This window comes from Oryzias melastigma, linkage group LG4 (assembly GCF_002922805.2).
Source record: "Oryzias melastigma strain HK-1 linkage group LG4, ASM292280v2, whole genome shotgun sequence".
NCBI lineage: Eukaryota > Metazoa > Chordata > Actinopteri > Beloniformes > Adrianichthyidae > Oryzias > Oryzias melastigma.
The window spans coordinates 29,314,792-29,338,372 of NC_050515.1; the positions used below are offsets into that span (position 1 = coordinate 29,314,792).

A 23,581-nucleotide genomic window follows, 5' to 3' on the forward strand; every position below is an offset into this window, starting at 1 on the left:
GGGTAAAGGGGTGAAAGAGGGTAGATGGGTGGTAGAAGGTACTGGAGGAGATGAGGGTACAGGGGGGAAGAGGGTATCATTCATTAGTTCTCAGCTTATATCAACAATATCTGTTTTATTATGTTCTACTTATTTACATATAATTTAGTCTAAATTCATGTTGGTTATGTTTTCCAAGGCAATGGGATTTTGCTTTAGGAAAATGTTTCATCATTGCATTTACAAACTAATTTATTTATTTATTTGTTCTTTTTCAGTCAGAACGTACAATAATCTACTTCAAGAACAGGAGTAGGATGAAGACCAAGTCGTATAAATCCTTACCCCATTCTTATTATTTTGTATGATACAAATATGGTACAAATTTATTTAAAGTGCCCAAACCACAATGTGGAAAAAAACATATTCAATTTTACAATACATTAAAGCATGCTTCTGTGAAATCTGTTCAAATGAGGTCAAAACTAAATCTGGTGTGGAGTTCTTCTGCAGAGCATCACATTTACTGCCTATTTCTCATAAAGGGGGTTTTTATGATCTGTACTTCATGACCCTGGATAACATTTCCAGCACAAATCAGCTGTTGAGCCTGAATATAGATCCACACAGCTCTTTGCTGTCCGGAAGTTCATGTGCTCTCTGCCAGAGCTGCTGATACAGACACATTTCCTCTTCCATTGAGTGGAACGGCTCATCCGGAACAGCCTGACCAAAAGTCACTCCGTCACGATTACCAAGACCCAGCAGCTACGACAAGACTAACATTGATGTTTGCATGAAAAGAGACTCACAACACGACTGAGCAGGAGCGACAGCTTTAGTGCAGGGCACTACTGCCTTTAGACTTTCAGAAGTGGACATTCTGGGTTTGACCAAAGAGCTGTCACGAGACACAGCTGTGGACACCCTCTGGGGTAAACCCTAGTACAACAGTTTTTGATTCAGGTAAAGAGTTACAATTATACTGTGAAGCATCAAGACCCCGGCTTCCACTTTCAGACTTTTACACAACCTAAAACTACCAAATGTTGCAGTTAAAGATTACTGGAGGCAGCTTCCATCCATCGATCCATTCATCCATTCTTCTCTCCATCCATCCAATCCTTCCATCCATCCATCGATCCATTCATCCATCAATCCATCCATCCATCCATCCATCCATCCATCCATTCTTCTCTCCATCCATCCATTCATCCATCCATCCATCCATCCATCCATCCATTCATCCATCCATCCATCCATCCATCTATTCATCCTTCCATCCATCCATCCATCCATCCATCCATCCATCCAACCATGACCATTTTCGGGGGGGACGGAGCTGCCATACCCTAACCTGGCTACACCCTGGGCAGGTGGTCAGTCTGTTGCAATACCAGGTAGCAATTTTCTATAGACTCTCATATTAAAAAGTCAGGCCACACACCTAAAAATGCTTTTGTTCTGGTTTAAAAAATATGTTGATGATGACAACTGTGACTGAATGAATTTCTTTTAAAATCTGTCATGTTATGTTATCAAAGTCAGAAATATGCATACAAGGGACATGCTTTTTGATTGACAGTTAGGGAAACAATAGGTGGACACAAAAAAGTGTCACTGTAGTTTTTTCCTACCAGTTTTAGCACATTGTTTAGTAGGCAGAGCAGACACCAAAATATGTCCTAGTTCAGGTTTGATGAAAACAGAGTCTGTCAAAGTGTCTCTTAGCCTCTGGAATAGCCTTGCAGACATAGTCACTAACACTGAAGATCACTTTGTCATTTAGAGGAAAACTTTTGTCAAAAATAAACTGCTGTACTACAATATATCTCATCCAAAGACTTCAAATGCAGCATTCCTATTGTAAAACAAGAGGCAGATGTGGTGAACATTCATCAGTAACTTTCATTGCAGCCACAGATGGCTGTCACTCTAATGTTTTCTCCTCAGTGTTTGAGGGACTTCTGCTTCCTGCTGGGGAGAGGCTGAGGGTTTTATTTGCATGAGTCATGCCATAATGAAAGATGAGAAAGCAGCAAACGGATGTGATGCTGCAGATGCTTAATGTCTACCTAATAGAAAATTTAATTTTTTTATTAAACCAAAAATCTGTTTTGGTGTTCAGTTACTCCGTAATCATCTTCTTTCTTAAATCTCTTGGTTGGATAAAGGGATGTGTTGTTACCACGTCTCACCAAGGGATGACGAATATAAAGTTTTACAGCCTCTTCAAACGAAAATAAAAGATCGATCATATCTATTGTAAAAAGGCATTTCCAGTGGTCTGTAGATGATGATGATGTTTTTAGTCCAAAAAACCCTTCTGTGTTGTTTTCTAGAACATAGTTTCTTCAGAGCAGGAGATCATTAGAAAGTATCCTCTGAGTTGTGGGCAGGGTTAGTGTCTAATTCTGCCTCTGCTTCCTATCATCCCATTGCTTACACTTTCTCCCACTAGCTTACAGCCCCTCACAACCCCAAGCTAACAATAGCGGTGCAACAAAAATGGTGATCAATATCAGAGCTATCCAGCCAAACAGTTCTGATCCTGATTCCAGCTCAGACGAGGAAAACGAAGACGTTCATCATGGTTCATTTGTCCACAAATGGATCCATCAGAATGGGGCATGGAGACTTTAACCCTTTTTATTTCAGTTGCTGCATCACAAATGAGTTTTCAACTGCTCCAGATCCATCAGGATTTAATAAAGACATAATCAGAAAATAGTTATATATGCCTTGCATCAAGAGAAAAATGCTACAAAAACACGTTAAAGCACCAAAAACACCATCTTCACTGGAATGGGTCTTTAACCTCATGGTGTCAAGACATCATTAGCAAAATCTGGGTCAAAGTGCATCCTGCATCAGAACTACCTAACCTCAAACATATTCTGCTAAACTGTTCATATTTTTAAGGGGTTGGCTCTTTCAGATCATTAGAACTGATATTTCATTGATGTTTGCTGCAAATAATGCACCAGCACTTAAGACTAGGGTGTGCCAAAATATCAACATCACCATATTTAGTCCTGTGATTGATTCTTGATGTGTTCTCACCAAGTATCAATATTTCATTTTCATTTGAAGAGGCTGTAAAACGTTATATTCATCATCCTTTTTTGAGACGTTCCTTTGGAGGTAGATAGGGGCCGCACGTTGCACCAATGTGTCTGGCAGCTACTGGAATAATTGAATTTTGATTCTGTTGTTTACAACAATTCTGCACTAAGTACAGGCACTGCTGTTCATGTTTACTAGTGTTAACACTGAATTTTACAGAGAATTCCAATTCAATTGGTGTCAATGTTTGTCAAAGACAGAATTACTGATTTCAGCACAAAAGCGTCTATTATTAAATTGTCACAAAATAAGACACAAGTTCTTTATTATGATTGTGTTCAAGCTAAAAATAAATAGGGATATATTTTCCTAAAAAATATGTGTTCTTCTATATAATTTGAATTATTGCAGTATTACGATATCATCAATCAATGCAGAGACCATGATTGCAGTCGAGTCGTTTTGCGGAGGATCTCATCTTGATGGTGGGTGGAATTAATCTCCAGAAATGCTGAGTAAAAGAACAGTTTTGATTACGGGTGATGCAAGGCCTTGTCAGCATGTCTTAGAAAACAGCAAACAATGTTTCATATTTAACAGCCAAAGGAATTGAGTGTAGTTATGCTCTGCGTGTAGATGTTTGTTCTGTGGATGACATTCATTCTTAAGAGGATGCATATGTGCAGGGGAGGAGCATGCTGTGATGTATAGAAGTCTTTGTAGATGCTGAAGAGTTCATGCCAAACTGTGTATGTCACTGAGATACCTGGTCTATACATTTAACTGGAAAACTAAAGAGCTTTACTAGATGATCAGCAGATATGTGTTGTGAGTGAGTCATACTGAAGACAACATACAGCGCCAGAGGTCAGCCAGAGACAGCAGTCTCACTCATTCTGTGACAGTAGGTTTGTCTGACTCAATAGAAGAACATCGACCGCAGTAGATCAGCAGATGACGGCCAACTCTTTGATCAGAAAAATAGTAAACTCAGTGAGTCACCGTTGACTAACAGCTTTAAGGGCATAGATCCTTTCAGAAACAAGATGGCAGACTGTAAATCGTGTCAGCACCTCATACGGTCACGCGAGATGACCATGACAAAGGCAGGCTTTAACAAAGGACAGATGAGCCTTACTAAGTGCAACAAACCTTGAACTGCAGAAAGATGAGCCAGGCCAGGAGCGCCAGCTGAGGCAAGGGACATGGCACTCCCTTGAGCTGGAAACTGCAGCAGCTTTGCTTTTCAGGTTTGTATTAGGAATATCTGTGTTGACCTACATGCTGAGGAACCTCACTTAGAAGGGCCTTTTATGACATAACAAACACAGAATAACATCAAATCATGTTCTCTTCAGCTTTTCAAAGGTTTTCTAGTGTTTTGTTTACAAAAATCAGTTAGATGTTTTTCAGTTCTACCTGGTATTCTATATGGTAATAGAAAGAATGATGTGCCGCTCTTTGTTCCCAGATCCCAAAATAATCTAGTAGAATTTGAACTGTCTCCATGGCTTCCTTTGCTTCTTCTTCAACAAGCGTCTATTTGATATGTTTGATTTTTTTGTTTTATGGGAGGAGTTTGTCAGGTGTGCGAGCAGAATGAAAGGTCAGGAAAAGGGCTGGGTATTGATAATAATTTCCGAAATTGATTTGATTCAATTTACCAGAGCCCAGATTGATTGGATTCCGATTATCCAATTAGTCAATCCACTGAATTCAATTCAATTTTGAGTTTACTCAGTTCACAGATTTAGACTTATTTGTTTTGAAATACATGAATAATCTACTATATGTTTTGAATATATTTATATTAATCCGATCCAGTTCTCATACTGTAAATGTATCAGTGAAATACTGAGATTGTTAATATCATCCAGTGTTACATGGATTCTCTAAAGGAGAAGTTCTAACTAAAATGTTCAGATCATTAACATTGGAAACATTGTTCTGCTTCTCCTGGAGGACGTTTCAGTTTGACCACTAGGTGGAGATCACGCTATAGCGGTACATCTTATTCCAGAAGAAGAAGAAAGAATGACTAAAAAACTGTGCTTTAGAACACAAATAGTATCTTTTAAACAAATTTTTCTTAAGAAGAGTTTGTAAAATCAATGTCTGTGAGTTTATAAAGATGTTCATTTAGTCAACAATGCATGTTGAGTCGACTGAGCGTTAGCATTAGCCGTCCATTAAATGCTAGCATCAAGCTAGCGGACTTTAGCTTTATGTGGTAAATTGATTTCTATTTTTATAAATTGATAATTGGTTTATTAAGTTTAAATCAATTCAAATCGATTAATTGATTTTATTAACTAACCCCTAGTCAAGAATATAAATCCAGGAGTGAAAATGTGTATCTATTAGGCATGCTTGTCAGAGTTTGTCATGTTTGTAGAAATTCACTTTGACATTAACGGAATAATGCAACACTAACTAGTGATCACAACAACAAACAAGTCTCACAATGTGATAGCTCGCTAACCTAAGAAACTTCCTGAATACAAGCACCAGCAACAGGTGGAATCCTGGAAAGACCATGAAGATATGGTCCAGACTGACTATGGAGATATTGGTTAGTTTGTTCTGTAAAGTAGCTTTAACTGTTGCTATAAATGACCTTCTACCTCATTCTGAATTTTCAGTTTAACTCATCATGAGGTAGTTTTTTGTTAACAGCAAAAAACTGTTGCTTTACAAGCTTTCAGGTTTATGGGTGCACACTATACACAGAAGGAAATAAAACACTACACAGCTGAAAAGCAGATGCATCAACATATATTGGAATTGTATGACTTTAAGCCCAGCACTGAGCAGAGGCAGGGGGCTTCAAAGTCCGATCTGTCATTGGAGCCTGACAGCTCTGATTTGGTTCCACATGAGCAGCTCTCACTCCCTCTGAACTGTCTTCCTGTCTTTCAGCTATCAGCCACCCCAAACAGGCCAAAGATGTTAAGAGCTTCAACTTTGATTACTCCTACTGGTCACACACCTCGGTAACTTGGCCACAATACCCCCATGTTTGTCTTCTTCGTTGGAACTATTAGCATTTACAAGATCTTTACTGTTTTTTTACAGCCTGAGGATGTTAACTACGCCTCTCAGATGCAAGTTTACAAAGACATCGGAGAAGAAATGTTGCTCCATGCCTTTGAAGGATACAACGTCTGCATCTTTGCTTACGGTCAGACAGGCGCTGGCAAGTCCTACACAATGATGGGGAAGCAGGATGTCAAGGATCAGCAAGGAATCATTCCACTGGTACAGAAACAGATATTAGGACTGATGGAGACGATAACTGCAAGGAGATCTAACATTTCTTTTTCTTTCAGCTGTGTGAAGACCTTTTCAGAAAAATCAGCGACAACACAGACAACAGCATGTCTTACTCTGTTGAGGTAAGAGTGAGTTCTGTCTTGTGTCTGCAAACACAACGGTGGTTACAGGTGTATGAGCATCCTGTCTCGACAGGTCAGCTACATGGAGATCTACTGTGAACGTGTGCGGGACTTGCTGAACCCCAAAAACAAAGGTAACCTGCGTGTGCGAGAGCATCCTCTGATGGGGCCCTACGTGGAGGATCTGTCCAAGCTGGCCGTCACCTCGTACAATGACATCCAGGACCTGATGGATTCTGGTAACAAGGCCAGGTGACGACCCCATGCCAGCTATCACGCCGTGTTAAAACCAGCATGTCAGGAATTATCCATCAGATAAGATGCTAATCCACAGATGTTAGTTAACATTTCCAGCTCTGGCTGCAGCTGTGATCTTCAATCCTGATCTTTGAGATCGACCATCATCTGTGTTTTGCTGCTATCCATCCATCCATCCATCCATCCATCCATCCATCCATCCATCCATCCATCCATCCATCCTTCCATCCTCTGATCATGTTTATTGTGTGAATGGTTTCTAAGCATTCACACTATAGTGATTCTCTTGCTCCTTTCTGTATGTTTTTTGACAGATTAAAGGTCAATCAAAGTTGTATTTTTGGTATTCATAAACTTTATAGTTTTTGAAATATTGAGCAAAATATTCTCCATAGAAAATGAATGAGAAAGTCTTCAAAGTCCAAAATTTTAAGTAGCAACAAACTTTTTAAATATATTTATGGGCTGTTTTCATCTTTAATAGTATTTTTTTTTAATAGAGTTTAGCTAATATTTTTGCAACATTCTAACATTTTTGGCTAATTTGTTATCTACGGGGTTTTTAACGCTAATTGAGTTGGAGAGTTTAGCTTCTATTTTAGCAACATGCTAATTTTTCTAAATATTTTAGTTTACTGAGGAATTTTAGGCATTTTTTTTAGTTTAGCTAGTAATTAAACAATGTGCTAGCTTTTTTGGCTAATTTGGCCTCTACTGTTTTTTTATGATAATTTGGAGTTTAGCTAATATTTGAGCCACATGCTAATGTTTTTGGCTTATTTATTTTACTGAGGAATTTTAGGTTATTTTAGAGTTTAGCTAGTAATTAAGCAATGTGATAGCTTTTTATTTTGGGGCTAATTTGGCATCCACTGGGTTTTTTTATGCTAATTTGTAGTTTAGCCAATATTTTAGCAACATGCCAACGTTTATGGATAATTTGTTATCTACTGAGGTTTTATAGGCTAATTTAGAGTTTAGTTTCTATTTTAGCAACAGGCCAACGTTTTTGACTAATTTAGTTGTTGATGAATTTTAGGTTATTTTGGAGCAATTCTGCTGGAATTATCGTGTAACGGTTGAAACTTTGCAGTAAATCAAAGAACGTAAACACTGGAGCTCCGGTGTTAAACGGTTAATGAAGCCAAAAAGAAAAGAACAACCATTGGGATGTTTAAAGACAGACGTTTGGTGTCTCTGCAGGACTGTAGCTGCCACCAACATGAATGAGACGAGCAGTCGCTCGCACGCCGTCTTCAACATCATCTTCACTCAGAAACGCTGTGATGCAGAGACCGACAACACCTCGGAGAAGGTAATTGTGGGGGACTCTTCCAGTTCGGCTGAGATCAAGTCTGTTTCAAAGATCAATAGAAAGTAACTTGTTGTTAAGGTGGATTTGAACAGGATGTTTCTTTTACGACTCATGATTGTCTTGTAGGTCAGCAAAATTAGCTTGGTGGATTTGGCCGGCAGCGAAAGGGCTGACTCGACTGGAGCCAAAGGAACCAGGCTTAAGGTGGACTTTTTTTTAAAGAATGTGACTTTTTTTCTTTAGCCAAAGACAGCTTACAGTCTCTAAGCATTGTTTACTGGTGTTGTTCATCACAGGAAGGAGCAAATATCAACAAATCTCTGACCACTCTGGGGAAAGTCATCTCTGCTTTGGCAGAAATGGTACATGAGTTGACATTTCTACATCCTTAAGGTGATGATTAGCATTAACAAGCTTCCTTTTTCTGTTCATTGTAGGATTCTGGACCAAATAAGGTAAATGTTTTACATTCATCTTGCCTCCTTATAAAACTGGAGTGTAATGGTGCATTCACACTGAACAGGGTGCAGCAGAGGTGTCAAGTTTCATTGTTAAGTCAATGTAAAGACGTGATCTGCCGCGGCGCGATTTTTGTGGCGGGTCAAAAACAGAGACTCAGGTTTGGGCACATGACATTTTTAGTAACTAGATCAAAGAGTAGAAAAATGAATTAAACATGGCAGCGTGATGCGAGGATTTTCGCCTGAAACTTCCATCCATTTTCTTAACCTGCTTGGTCCGCCGGAGACTGGTTATAGTTGAGTGAAGGCGGGATACTCCCTGGATGGGTTCCCAGCCTGTCACAGATCCCATGGAGGTAGAAACGAAAGAGCCAGCTAAGGTAGCCAGCTGCCCGGTGGACTGCATAGCAAGATCTATCACATGGGGTCTGGCGGAGGAAGCAATCGTAGTTGCACAGGGGGACAGAGCTGCTGTTGTAGCGGGACGGCAGCTGCTGTGAGCTATCCTGGATCTGCCTGGCTCCATCAGTGGTGCTCTGCTAGCTACAAGCTATCCGCTACCTGCGAGCTATCCGCTATCTGCGAGCTATCCACTATCTGCAAGCTATCCGCCATGTGTGAGCTATCTGCTAACTGCGAACTATCTGCCATCTGTGAGCTATTCGCTAGCTGTGAGCTATCCACTAGCTACGAGCTATCCTCTAGCTGAGAGCTATTCGCTAGCTGCTAGCTATCCGCTATCTGTGAGCTATCCTCTAACTGCGAGCTATCCACTATCTGCGAGCTATCCGCTATCTGTGAGCTATCCGCTAGTTACAAGCTATCCACTAGCTGCGAGCTATTCGCTATCTGCTAGCAGTCCGCTATCTGTGAGCTATCCACCATCTGTGAGCTATCCGCTAGCTACAAGATATTTGCTAGCTATCCGCTAGCTACGAGCTATATGCTAGCTGCGAGCACATGCTAGCTGCGAGCTATCTGCGAGCTATCTGCAAGCTATCTGCAAGCTATCTGCAAGCTATCCGCTAGCTGCGAGCTATCTGCGAGCTATCTGCTAGCTATCTGCAAGCTATCTGCAAGCTATCCGCTAGCTGCGAGCTATCTGCGAGCTATCTGCTAGCTGCGAGCTATCTGCTATCTGCGAGCTTTTTGCTAGTTGCGAGTCTATGCCGGGCAGCCTGCTGCCAGCTGGCCACCCGACAGAGAGAGGAGAGCGGTGGGGTGCCGTTGTAGAGGGGTGATCCCCCCTCGTTTTCATGGGAACAATATTAAAAAGATCCCCCAGTTTTTTTATTTTTCCCCTCTCAGGTTGAAAACTGGTCAGGTGCAGCTCCACTCTAGGAGTGCAGCACTCTGCACCGAGAGAGACTCTGAAGGGAAAGATCTGTGAACCCAGACATGGCAACGTGTTTGTCGATACGTCTGTAGAGCTCTCAAAAACATATAAACACAAGCTACTCGCTCAACATCATCCATGTTTTCCATGATGTGGTCAACGTATTGTAGCACCTCAGATGCTACTTTGGACCAGGATAGTTCTGGGTTCAAAGGGAGCAGTTGTGTAACTAACAAATAAACAGACAACAGAATGATTCTTTAAAAAATATGTTTAAACTCTCTGCTTTATGAAGTTATATTGAGCAACAACATAATTGTGTTACACCTGTGGGAATATGCATTGACAATGAATGAAAATACAAAAACACAAAGTACAAATTGGCTCAATCAAATCAAATACTAACCACCCTGCATAGTTTTAAATAAAAGTTTCACAACACCCTTTTCTTGTTTCTTTTTGTTCTTTTAAATCAGTATCTATTTTCGTCCATGACGAAGAAATACTTTCCTTCAATGTCTTGAATGATAGTCCAAGGAAGTTCTTGTCTGGTGGTATATTTTTAAACTTTGTCCTACCACAGTCCAGAAAGTTCGTTGTCGCTATCCAACAGGGAACACGGGAGGTGAACAGGTCCAAAAATCATGTGTTGCCTTCATAATAAAAGTCTCTGCTGCGTAGCAATCACAGTTCGGTGGGTTGGCTCGCCATTGAACTCTTCTGGTATCAATCAAAGATAATCTTGCTGTGTTAGAAAAAAACCTGACCTATACAAGAATAACATAAAACAAAACGTCTCAGTTTTACACTTTGGTACAGACCATTTTTTGACTCATTACATGCCGTGTCATGACACAGCACACACCTGGTTTTGGTAGCTAAAACGGGACTTCATGGCCCAACAGGAAAAACCAAAACTCTTAGAAAAAACAGTAAAATACATCTAAAACAAAGTTTCACACATGTAATATTTACATAAATGAAATTGGACCAATGTAGGATAAATAACATTTTAGAAAAATTCATTGTAACACATGAAACTCACCAAATGTTTCAGCAACTCAAAGCTTAACACCGCCGTCATCACAGAGACAACGTTACATCAACTGAGTATCTTCAAGGTCAAATATCAACGGACATTTTCAATAAGATAGGGGAAAAAAACGGCAGTGAATTAGCCTGCACGCTCTTTTTCGTCACTCCTTTTAGATGTTTTTCCTCTTACAGAGCCTACTAAAGCAGGAAGGAGTTACCTCCTTCCTGCTTTGCTAGAGTGCGGATGCACATTGCTTTGCTCCCCCTTCTGTTTTTAATTTTCGCTGATTATTTTCCTTTTTTCTTTTTTTAATCACACCAGCAATAATTTTTGAATACTTTTAATCCTTCAGGTCGGATTTATTTTTCTTTTTTACTTTAAACAAAGGGATTTTTTCCTGCATTCCTCTTAAAACATTTTATCTTGAGCACTACGTGTACTTGGCCTTCACGCAGCTGAAGCCTGATATACGGAGCAGCAGCTAACACAAGGCTAACTAGCAGCAAGATGCCTTCCCTTTCCACAAAGGATTACCAAGACCTTCTGGAGAAGATCACAGCGCTGGAAACTAAGGTTCGCCACATAGAAGTGAACGTGGAGGTAAATGGACTTTATGGAAACAACACAACTTTGCCACTACCTCATCTCAGCAGAGAAGAGAAAGCTAACACGCAGCTAAATGACACAGATTCTACGGAGAGAAACACAACATCTGTGGACAATAATAAACAATCGAAAGATAATCCTCCATGGAACCATCTTGGAGCAAAGCCAAAGAATAAGTCCAACAGCTGGAGAATTGGAGGACATGGGAGGACCGACCCCCCGCAGAGAGCTGAAGCCTCTGAGGCTGACTGGCCTTCTCTTCCTACGAGACAGAGGACCTCATCTACTCCCGTACACCGGAGGACAGGAAAGAAGTCAAGCAGGAACGGAGCGGTGACGCTGCAAAACAGATTTGCTCCACTGTCAGATGACCCCGGATTACCCAACGACCATCCACTGGAAAGCAGCACGAGGAGGACCTGTAACCCATCAGAAGGTAAACGGCCAGAAAGAAAGCTGAAGGCTCGGCCTGAGACTCTGATTGTGGGTGATTCCACTGTAAAAGATGTTCAGTGGTTCTGCAGCAGGAACACTAAAGTCCTGTGCTTTCCAAACGACATGGTCAGTGACATGCAGGAGAGAATACTGCAAACTGTGGCAAAGTATCCAACAGTACAAAACATTGTACTACACACAGGGTCAAATGATGTGTCCAAGCAAAAATCTGAAGTTTTAAAGCAAGACTTCACTGGACTGATAAGAACTGTGAGCTCCATGAATGCAGCTGTCTTTATCAGCGGTCCCATCCCAACAATTCGAGGAGGAGAAGAGAGATTCAGCAGGCTGTTGGCACTGAACAGGTGGCTTTCTACGACATGTGGTGAAACAGGAATTAATTTCATCAACAACTTTCACATTTTCTGGGAACGCAAACATCTTTTTAAAGAAAATGGATTCAGTTTAAACAAATCAGGAGTTAAACTGTTCTCCTCCAATCTCTTCTACTCCCTGCGTCATGCCAAGACTAAGATAAATTTATCTCAGTGTCAAGGCCAGACACAGACTGGATCCACACAAGGAACGGAGCTGCCCCCACTGGAGGAAAACATCAGAAACGGGAAACCTGCCTCCGAACACCGGAAGAGGAAAAACAACGAGGAAGATGGACCCTCCCAAACACCACCAAACCAACAAACTCCTGACGGTTCCCCCTCCCCCTCTTCACCCTCTTCACCCCACCTGAAATTCACCGAGCAGATGATGGAGCGAGTCGGGATTGGGCTTCGATCTACCCCTCTGGCCAATCCATTTTTGTCACCCATAACTCTGTCACCAGAACGTTCGAAGGGTCGACGTAAAGCCCCACCCTCTCCTGTACAACATCATATCCTGTCCCTGCAGTCAGATGTTTGATGTGTTGAGGGTCCAGGCTGTGGATATAACAACAGTCATGATGTTCTCCAGAAAAACCTGGGACCCTGTTCTCTAGAAACACACACCGTTTCTGTACTTGTCACTAACAGGAGGAATGTAATCTGCCCAAAACGCAAACAAAGGACTTTAAAAGAGGTAAACATTTCCTCTGCGCATTTCCAGAAACAGAAGGTAAATGAAAATATTATTACTCCTAGACCTCTCAAGTTAGCACTTTTAAATGTCAGGTCTTTGGCAGGAAAAACCTTTTTAATTAATGATTTTATCACTGAGAACAAAGTTGATTTTATGTTTTTAGTTGAAACCTGGTTAGATGAGAATAGTAGGGGTGCAGTTCTCACAGAGTCAGCTCCTCCCAATTATGGTGTTATCAGTGAGGAAAGAACAAGCAGAAAGGGCGGGGGGGTTGCAGTTTTGTTCAATGAAATGTTTCAGTGTAAAAAGTTATCTTTTGGAAACTTTCCATGTTTTGAATATGTAGCCCTACAGCTGAAGGCCTCACTCAAAACCATATTTATCAATATCTATCGACCACCTAGATATAATCCAGAATTTAACCTTGAGTTTAGTGAACTGCTGTCTATAATTTGTCTTGATTTTGACTGTATAATCATGGCTGGAGATTTTAACATCCATTATGGAAATCTTGAGAACAAAGGGACTAAGGACCTGATAAACACTCTGGACAATTTCGGGTTGACTCAACATGTAACAGAGCCCACACACAACAGAGGGAATATTCTTGATTTATTGATTTCCAAAGGTCTGAACATCTCTAAGGTTACTGTATGTGATTTAGGTCTGTCTGATCACTGCTGTGTTTTCTGTGAGAGCACAATTCCAGTACACACAAATGTTTTGAGGGAGGAGATCACAAAACGGTATATAACTGAAAATACTAGTGAGATGTTCAACCAGATTTTCTCACTGACTCCTCCCCTCTCGGGGGATTCAGTCAATGAACTTGTTAATAGCTTTAATTCCAACATGTCAAATATCATGGATAGTATTGCTCCTAGTAAGGTGAAGGTGATCTCTGGTAGGAAAAAATCTCCATGGAGAAACTCCATTGTGGTAAAGAACGGAAAACGAGAATGTCGGAAATCTGAACGCAGGTGGCGGAAATCTAAACTACAGGTAGATTATGACATCTATAAAGAGAAACTTCACTTATATAATTTACAACTGAGCAATGCAAGAAAGTCCTATTTTTCTGAAATTATTACCAAAAACTCCCATAATGCTCGGGCCTTATTTAATATAGTCGACAGGTTGACAAAACCCCCTGTGTCAGTGGCACCAGAACTTTACTCCACCAAAGCCTGTAATGACTTTGCCAAATTCTTCAGGGACAAAATCAAAAACATTAGACAAACAATTGTTTCACCAACTACAAGTTCAGGATATGAACCCTATCCACTAGAAACCAGTATAAACCCAATGGCTCAGTTTCAACCCATAAACAGTAAAGAACTGCAGGACATTCTATGTCAACTGAACTCCTCCTCCTGCTGTCTGGATATTCTACCCACAAGCTTTTTCAAAAAAGTTTCAAAGATCCTGGAACCAGCCCTGCTCCAGATTGTCAACTTGTCATTAACATCTGGTGTTTTCCCAGAACCACTGAAAACAGCTGTAATCAAACCTCTCCTAAAAAAGGACAGTCTAGACAAAACTCAAATGAACAACTACAGACCGATATCAAACCTGCCATTTTTAAGTAAGATCATTGAAAAAGCTGTTTTCCATCAGCTAAATGAATTCCTAATAAATAACAACTGCTATGATGTCTTCCAGTCCGGCTTCAGACAGAACCACAGCACTGAAACGGCTCTGACCAAAGTGACTAATGACATACGTTTGAATACAGACAGTGGAAATATGTCAGTGCTAGTTTTACTGGATCTCAGTGCTGCGTTTGATACAGTCGACCACGCAATACTACTCAGACGACTGGAAAACTGGGTGGGTCTCACTGGGCCAGTACTAAACTGGTTCAAAACGTACTTAGAAAACAGGAAATATTTTGTGTCAATTGGTAACTTCACCTCTGAGCCAATAGAAATTACATGTGGAGTGCCCCAAGGCTCCATCCTGGGACCACTTCTATTTAACATCTACATGCTCCCACTGGCCCAGGTTATAAAGAACAACAACATTAGTTACCATAGCTATGCAGATGACACACAGATATATATTAGACTGACACCAGGAGACCGAGGCCCTGTACAGGCTCTTGGTAAATGCATTGAGGACATTAATGACTGGATGTGTCACAACTTACTTCAATTAAACAAAAACAAAACTGAGGTTATTGTCTTTGGGGCTAAAGAAAAAAGGTTGGACGTCACTACAGAGCTTCAATCTATTCAACTAAAAACTACCAACCAGGCCAGAAACTTGGGTGTAGTGATAGACACAGACCTACATTTTGATAAACACATTAAGGCAGTCACTAAATCAGCCTATTATCATCTCAAAAATATCTCAAGGATTAAAGATCTGATGTCTAAGCAGGACCTGGAGAAACTAGTGCATGCTTTCATCTTTAGTCGACTTGATTACTGTAACAGTGTTTTTACAGGACTACCAAAAAAATCCATCAGGAAACTGCAGCTTATTCAGAACTCTGCTGCTCGGGTTCTCACAAGGACCAAGAAAGTAGACCACATCAGTCCAGTTCTGAGGTCTTTACACTGGTTACCTGTCTGTCAGAGGATAGACTTTAAAGTTCTGTTACTGGTTTATAAAGCTTTGAATGGTTTAGCACCAAAATACATGACTGACCTCCTGACCCAGTATGTACCAGCCAGACCTCTCCGGTCATCAGGATCCGGTCTTTTATCAGTTCCTAGAGTCAGAACTAAACATGGAGAAGCTGCATTCAGCTTCTATGCTCCACAGATCTGGAATAGACTTCCAGAAAACCTTAGATCTGCTGAAACACTCAGTGTATTTAAATCCAGGTTAAAGACTCACCTGTTCTCAGTTGCATTTGATTAATATGTATTCAAAAGTTTACGTCCGCACTGTTTATCTATGCTTGTTTTAAATTAAAATCTTTTTACTTTCTTTTAATTTTATTTTAATGATTTGAATGATGATGAATGACATTTTTACTATTTCTTTTGATTGTTTCTTTTAATGTTTTATGTAAAGCACTTTGAATTGTCTCTGTACATGAAATGTGCTATACAAATAAACTTGCCTTGCCTTGCCTTACTCACAAGCTGTATCCATCCCATGAGTTTTCTTCTGTGCTCCACATACTGCTAACCTAGCGCCCTCTACTGGGTTAAGACAGTGTAATCTTTTTTAACCTGAGTTACAGTATGAAGTCCTTTGGCGGTCGGGGCATCAAGGCGTTAAGGCAGTAGATATGACAGGCATCAAAAGAGGGGCGGCAGACACGAATTTGACACCTTGGCTGTGTTTGGTATAAATGCACCATAAGAATTTCATTGTAATATTTCTATTTTTTATGCAGAATAAAAAAAAGAAGAAAGCAGAAAACTTCATTCCCTACAGAGATTCTGTTTTGACTTGGCTGCTGAGAGAAAACTTGGGTATGTGTTTCTCCAGTGACAGTATTGACATCTTCTCAGCTTGAGTCCAAACCTCTCTGATCTCCTGTTTTCAGGAGGCAACTCTCGTACCGCCATGGTCGCCGCCTTGAGTCCAGCTGACATCAACTATGACGAGACCCTCAGCACGCTCAGGTGGAGATCAGGCAGATGTTTTCCTGCCACTCAGCTGCTGCCAGTCTTCCCACCTGCATGTAGACCTTTGCTTTCTCCACGCACAGGTACGCTGACCGCGCCAAACAGATCCGCTGTAATGCTGTCATCAATGAAGACCCCAACAACAGGCTGGTGCGTGAGTTGAAGGAGGAAGTGTCTCGCCTGAAGGACCTCCTGTATGCGCAGGGCCTGGGGGACATCATTGAGAGTAAGATTTGCACTTTTAGGGTTTCCGACAGATTTTGTAAACATGTTTTCCTTCCATAGCAGTGCACTGGTTACCCACAGCCAGCACTGGCATTTGTCTGTGAGCTCACAAACATTTCAACAGTTCAGATGCTTTTTAGTTAGATCAATTTGATTAATAACTCGCCTCAAGCTGATTGATCTGGTTGGATAAAAGGATTAAATTATGAATCAGTTTAAAAGTTAGGTTGCATCTGAATTACTTCACTACTCACTAATAGTGCTCTATATAGTGTGTTCAGCATTTTGTAGAGCTGTCAGAATCTGCAATTCTGAAACTGCGAGCACTAGATTCTTGAATATTGCGTTTGAACAATGTATTTTAATTCATGTGTTTATTCAATGTTCATTATCAGACCACAGTGGATTCATAAATAATGCTCATATTTATTCAGTTTTACTTCAGGAAATGGGTGACATCATATTTGCTGTTAATAAAAGTTATAACCATGGTGTCTGAAATCTTCTAAAGACAGGGCACTAGATAGTCCCACACTACAGATTAGTAGTAGTTAGTGAGGAGGGAGGGAATCTGGACGTAACCTTAGTTTTACGTTTTAGCTTGATGAAAACTTCGAAATGTGAAGAACTTTAAATCTTGAGCAGAAACCAGGAAGTTTCCAAGCTGCTTCCATCACAGCTAAACTAAAGGTGCTGTGCTTCTCTTGTCTCTTCTCTCCTCACAGCATATCGAGCATCTGGCGTAGATTTCGAGGGTTTGAAATGTGTGTTTGTTCATGGTTTTTGCTTTTGCTCTGCTGCTTTGTGTCACAGCCTCTCACTCTGACAGACGTAACAGTGCCGCTTCTGCTGATATGAAGAGCATGTTTCATGGTTTTGGCTTTGCTTACCAGTTTCTCTGTGGCTTTAGCCAGCACACACACACTACAGCAGGACGCATGTGGCTTCAGTCATGTAGACAGGACAACACTTGTGCTACTTTATACTTTTCCATTGTAGGACAAGATGAGGAGCAGGAGCTATAAGACAATGCTGCAGCATAGAGTGACATCATCATCACTTCACACACATATGATTCTTATCATCTTCAGATTTGTAAAGCACTAGTTTATGACAATAATGATGTGATCCGTCTTGGCAGGTGAAGCCTGTCCAGATGGATTGTAGTGACACACTTCACTAGTTTGTTTCTCTGGGTTGTCATGGCAACAGATGCATGTGAAGCTCTTAACTCTGAAGAGCTCGTCTGCATCATAAACTCCTCACAGGAAAATAGTAACTGTTTGTTTATACTCATGAAAGTTCAGAAAAGCACAAGCTAAGAGTGAAGATTTTTTTAAAGATGATGTTTAGGTCAGAGGAGCAGCTGTTTGAGGCTCTGACAGGAAAACTGGTGGAGACTCTGGGTTTTCTCCAGGGACTCCAACTTCCTCCCACAGCCTGAGTCATGCTTCATTGGTTCATTGATTACTCTAATTGTTCCTAGCTATGACTGTGAGTGTTTGTGGGAGTGACTGTGTGACAAGTGAGCGACCTGGCCAGGCCTTTCTCCGACAGCAGCCAGTTTAGGCTCTGTCAGCCCCGTGACCCTGAAAAGTATTCAGCCGTGAAGGGAATAGACAGATGGATGTGATAATAGAAAGACAACAAGCTATCCTAAAGGCGCAGTGTCTTTGGCTCATTCAACTGTCCCACAGTTAGAAGTGAGAATGGAATCACTAATTCCTCTGGTTGCTTCTCTGATATTACTGATGTTATCAATAACCCTGATACCTGGGCACTCACTCTCCAGAAACATGAGAGGAGCAAACCAGCTGGAAACATCACAAAGCCCAAAGAGCTGCTGTTTCACAAGTAGAGCTCCACAAAAACTAGCCAGAAAGAAAAACAAAGAAAGAACAAAGAAAAGGGGCGTTAACCCACTCACTGACTAATTACACTAGAAATGGGTTGACAAAATCAATTAATCGATTTGAATCTACTTAAGCTTAATAGATCAATAATCAATTCATAAAAATATAGATTGATTTAGCACAAATAAGCTAAAGCTTTATGCTAGCTTGATACTAATGTTTGATGGAATTTCTCACAGAATGGCTAATGCTAACGCTGTGTTGACCCAAACTTACATTACTGACTAAATGATCATCTTTATAAACTCACAGACATGAATTTCCATAACACTTTTAAGGAAATAGTGTTGTGTGGTCTAAAACACAGTTTTCTATCAAATTATTTCTTCTTCTGGAATAAGCTGTAATGCTATAGCGTGATCTCCACCTAGTGGTCAAACTGAAACGTCCTCCAGGAGAAGCAGAACAATGTTTCCAATGTTGATGATCTGAACATTTTAGTTAGAACTTCTCCTTTAGAGAATCCATGTAACACTGGATGATATTAACAATCTCAGTATTTCACTGATACATTTACAGTATGTGAACTGGATCAGATTGATGTAAATATATTCAAATCATATAGTAGATTAGTAGGGCATTACTAATCTACTATATGATTTGAATATATTTATATCGATTTTAAGGTTCTTTTATTGGTTTACAAGGCCTTACATGGTATTGGACCTTCATTTTTATCAGATTTACTTTTAGTTTATGACCCTCCCAGAACCCTCAGGTCCTCAGGTGCAGGTCTGCTGGTGGTCCCAAAAGTTCGAACAAAAACCCATGGAGAGGCCACATTTCAGCACTGTGGACCTCGCCTGTGGAACAGCCTGAAGATGTGAAGGCTTCATCCACTGTGGAGGTTTTTAAGAAAAAGCTCAAAACTCATCTTTTTAGTATAGCTTTTACTTAGTTCTTACATGCCCACATGTTTTTATTGGATATTTTACTTGCGGGATGTTCATGTTGCTGGATTTTTAATGTGTTTTTATTTATTTTTTATTTGTTTTTTATTTTATTTTATTATGAATGCTTTTTTTTACTTTCTGTCTTACTGTTATTCATGTTACTGTGGAAAGCACTTTGAGATGCTTGAAAGCAGGAAAAGCGCTATATAAATAAAGTTGAATTTGAATTTAAACAAATGAATAAATGACTAAACTCAAAATTGAATTGAACTAAAGAATCAAAGGAATTGAAAAAAATCTGAAATTAATTGAATTGTTTCTGGAAATTATAATCAACCCTCAGCTCTAAATTGAACCCTTTTGACTTGCGGGACATTTTGTGGTTTGTGGTTTGTATTTATTTTTTTCTTTTACATCTCAAACTGCGTGTTGCTTATGTCCTTTGTTTTTTAGTAAAACTTTAAAACAGGATAGCTGGATAGTCTACAACTCCCTTGTCTTCTGTTGCTTGATCCTCGCTAGAGTTCAGACGATCTTTCAGTCTTTCGAATAAATCTTTCAAACATGCTGAAGGAAGCAGACTAGTGAAAGACACAAACCTTGGTCCAAACAATCCTGGCATGACGGTACCCACATAACCCTGAAGGCTTCCTGTACCCTACCTTAAAAAGCTGTCCTTGGAAATACAAACTAGTGTCAAGGTTCTGGGCTCCATCATCCGTTTGAACAAGCTGTGTGTGTAGGTCAGCCAAGGAATCCCATTACCTACACACTCCTAAACTGAGGACACGTCTCATCAGGATGTGTGCTTCTGAAGCAGATGCTGGGAATACTGTACTCTTCTTTTGGTCAGGTGGATTTACAAAAAAACTGTTTTAGTTTCTTCAACTGATTTAGTTTGTCTCTTGGCTGGTTTTGACAGGTTCATATCACAGTTTTCTTGGTCTGTTCACAGCTGTCATTTTGGTGACACTTTATGATAGGAATCCTGAATGAGATTATTAAATAACCTTATTATAAAGCGTTGCCATCGTTTTGATTCATCAGATAAAAACCTATTGTCTTTGTTTACCTGGAGGGACCCATAAAGAAGTGTTGAGTAGGGGACCACTAAAGCTCCTCCAAAATGATCTCATCCTGATTACCGGATTTCCGGAGTATAAGTCGCAAGAGCAAAAAAAGTCTAATCAAAAAGAAGAAAACAATATATAAGTCTCTGGAGTATAAGTCACACTTTGGCAGAAAAGTCTAACATTTCAGAACAAATCCCCCAAGCCTAGCAAAGCTAAAATTAAATACATTAATAAATACAAGAATACCAATCTTTTAACCAGTATGAGAAAAATATCAAAGAGAAAAACAATCAGATTCTCTTCCATGTTTGTTTTGTACGACACTTCTTCTGCTGCTAACAGTAGCACATACTTTATACTCAGATGCAGCGCCCTCTAGTGGTTGTTAGAAGAAACAACAGCTAAAGGACAACTGGTGTTTACTGGGAAAATAACAAATATATGAGCATATTCATATAAAAAAAACAAAAACAAAAAAAAAAAACACAAATAAGTCACTCCCAAGTATAGCTCGCACCTCTGGCTAAACTATGAAAAAAACTGCGACTTATACCCTGGAAAATACAGTAAGTAAAGGCTTTTCAGCCGATCATTAGGCTTTAGTGGAGTTTCCCTTTGAAAAACTATTGCGGAAAGTTGTATTTTTGTATATAACACAGCATATAATGCTGGCTTTAAGTTTTGCATCGCAGTCATTCCTGTTTTAGGCTTTGGATGGCTGCATCGCTACAATCTTTGTTCCGTTTCATCCGCGGCGTCTTGCTGGTGCTGCCGTTGCTTCTGCACAAGCCATGTCTGATTCAGACCTGTTTCATGTTTGTTTTTTACTCCTTTCTGTTCTCCCCTCTTGCATTTTGTTATCTTTAAGTTCTGTTAGTTCCCCAAACCTCACTTCCTGTTCTCTCCCCATGCCCCGCCCCTCTGTGACCGACATGCCTGAATACAAGAACAATAACAATGCAGCCAAGCTGTGACCTAAAATGACGATGTCTCCACAGTGACCAATGCCATGACGGGGATGAGCCCCTCTCCATCCCTCTCAGCTCTGTCCAGCCGTGCCGGATCCATCGCCAGCCTTCACGATCGCATCATGTTCAGTCCAGGCAGCGAGGAGGCCATTGAGAGGCTGAAGGTGAGCCTGCATCACAGTCCTCTGTCCAAAAATGAAGCATGAACTCCACTTCGTTATCACGCAGTGAGATATAGATCTTCCTGCTCCTAGAGAATGGACAGCATTTGAAGTCATGAAAGGTTATTCTCATGTCATTAGACACGTCACGTGTCTGATTCTGTTTGTTTGCTCTGCTACTGTGAGGATTTACACTTCACAATTTTCAGCAAATATGTGACACATGTACCAAAAAACATTTAAATGTTTGTACTGGAATAAATAAGTGCAACTGTTGCTGTCTTTGAATGTTAGGAAACAGAGAAAATCATTGCTGAACTGAATGAAACTTGGGAAGAGAAACTTCGCAAAACAGAAGCCATCCGAATGGAAAGGTAAGATGTTAGAAGAAAAATGGATCACTATAGTGTGAATACTCCACAGCTTTCACACTATAGTGATCCATTTTTCTTCCGTGTGATTTTTGTCCATCCGTAGTTCTTCAACCCCTTCACCTATTCAGCTCATGAATCTTCAGCTCTTTTATGACACGGGTGGGCGAAAGTTTCAACTTCATAACTCTTTAACTTTTTAAACTATTTTACAGCTAGCATTTTTTTAACTCCGTTGAAAATGTCTTACGGAATCTTCAAAAGCTCCTTTTCAGCTAAAAACTTTCAGCTCTACAAAACAAAATAACTCAAGCAGAGTTTCAGCTACAGAAACCATTCGACTTTTAAACTCATCAGCTTACTTTGGGCTCTTGAACTTGTATTTTTATTTATAAAACTCCTTACAGTTTTTAAAACATTGCAGTTCAAAGTGGACATGTCATCTGTGCGTCAGTTTTCAGTTATCACTGTAAACCAGAGGTCTGCAAGCTTTGATTCTGAAAGAGACATTTGGTCCAGTTTTTTACTGACCAAAACCAAGTAAGAGCCACAAAGTCACTGTTTAAAAAAATACACTTTATCTTTGTTTTTGTAGCCATTTACTGTATTTGTATAAAGTATGCTGTAAAAAAATTATAATATTTGAATTAATATAATTTGCTTTGTTTTTAACTTCTTTTACTTTTGACAGCAGCACATAAGTTCCCTTCAAAATAAAATGAACCCTGTATCAAATAAAGTCAAATCAAACATGGTATTTTCCATTTGTAGGACTTTGGTGCGCTTTGTCCATTTCCTCTTATTTACTATTGAATAGGACAACATTTATGTAAAATCTATTTTTTCAGTAAATGTATATGTGTTTTATTCTTATTCTAATAATAAACCACTCTTCCAATTATTTTTCTCATTTATCTGACATGATAAAATTTAAAATATAAAGGGCAAAACTTGATTAAATAAATGAAATTAACTATAAATGTTTTATTCACTAAAATTGTTAGCATTTTTACTGAAAGCCAAAGAGCCACAGTGGAGGGATGAAGGATGTGGCTCCAGAGCCTCAGGTTGCAGACTCCTGCTGTAAATAAATGCTGAGCGGTGGTTTGAACCAGTCAATAGAGTGGAGCCAAGTGAGACAAATAAAACACTTCAAGTGGATTTGTTTTACTCATATTCTGCCATTGTGTCCCTCACAGAAAACGTTTTTACATCAAATTTGAGAACCCCGAGCTACGTAGTTTCCTTACAGCAGCTCCAAATATCAGCAGAAGCTAATTACTCTTATTAGACTCGATGCTTTTTTGGTGGCGAATATTTTTAAGGATGTTTGTTTTTAACTTGCGAGTTCTTCTGTATACCTGGACATAAAATCATAAAATTTGCACTAGATGTAGTCCAACATCTCTAGATTCTGATGGTGTTTTTA

General features: G+C 39.9%; 1 protein-coding gene across 3 annotated transcripts in view; it reads left to right on the top strand.

Annotated features, from left to right (window-relative positions):
- Positions 1–23,581, top strand: part of kif1aa (kinesin family member 1Aa) — a 64,164-nt gene that overhangs the window by 7,916 nt on the left and 32,667 nt on the right. For all 3 annotated transcript variants that reach the window (XM_024258980.2, XM_024258981.2, XM_024258984.2), the window contains exons 3-16: positions 5,965–6,038; positions 6,121–6,303; positions 6,375–6,440; positions 6,514–6,692; positions 7,902–8,013; positions 8,140–8,217; positions 8,310–8,375; positions 8,451–8,468; positions 16,314–16,392; positions 16,467–16,545; positions 16,632–16,774; positions 17,499–17,537; positions 21,651–21,784; positions 22,076–22,155. In XM_024258980.2, the coding sequence (XP_024114748.1) occupies positions 5,965–6,038; positions 6,121–6,303; positions 6,375–6,440; positions 6,514–6,692; positions 7,902–8,013; positions 8,140–8,217; positions 8,310–8,375; positions 8,451–8,468; positions 16,314–16,392; positions 16,467–16,545; positions 16,632–16,774; positions 17,499–17,537; positions 21,651–21,784; positions 22,076–22,155 (1,330 nt within the window). The remainder of the gene's footprint in view (positions 1–5,964; positions 6,039–6,120; positions 6,304–6,374; positions 6,441–6,513; positions 6,693–7,901; positions 8,014–8,139; positions 8,218–8,309; positions 8,376–8,450; positions 8,469–16,313; positions 16,393–16,466; positions 16,546–16,631; positions 16,775–17,498; positions 17,538–21,650; positions 21,785–22,075; positions 22,156–23,581) is intronic.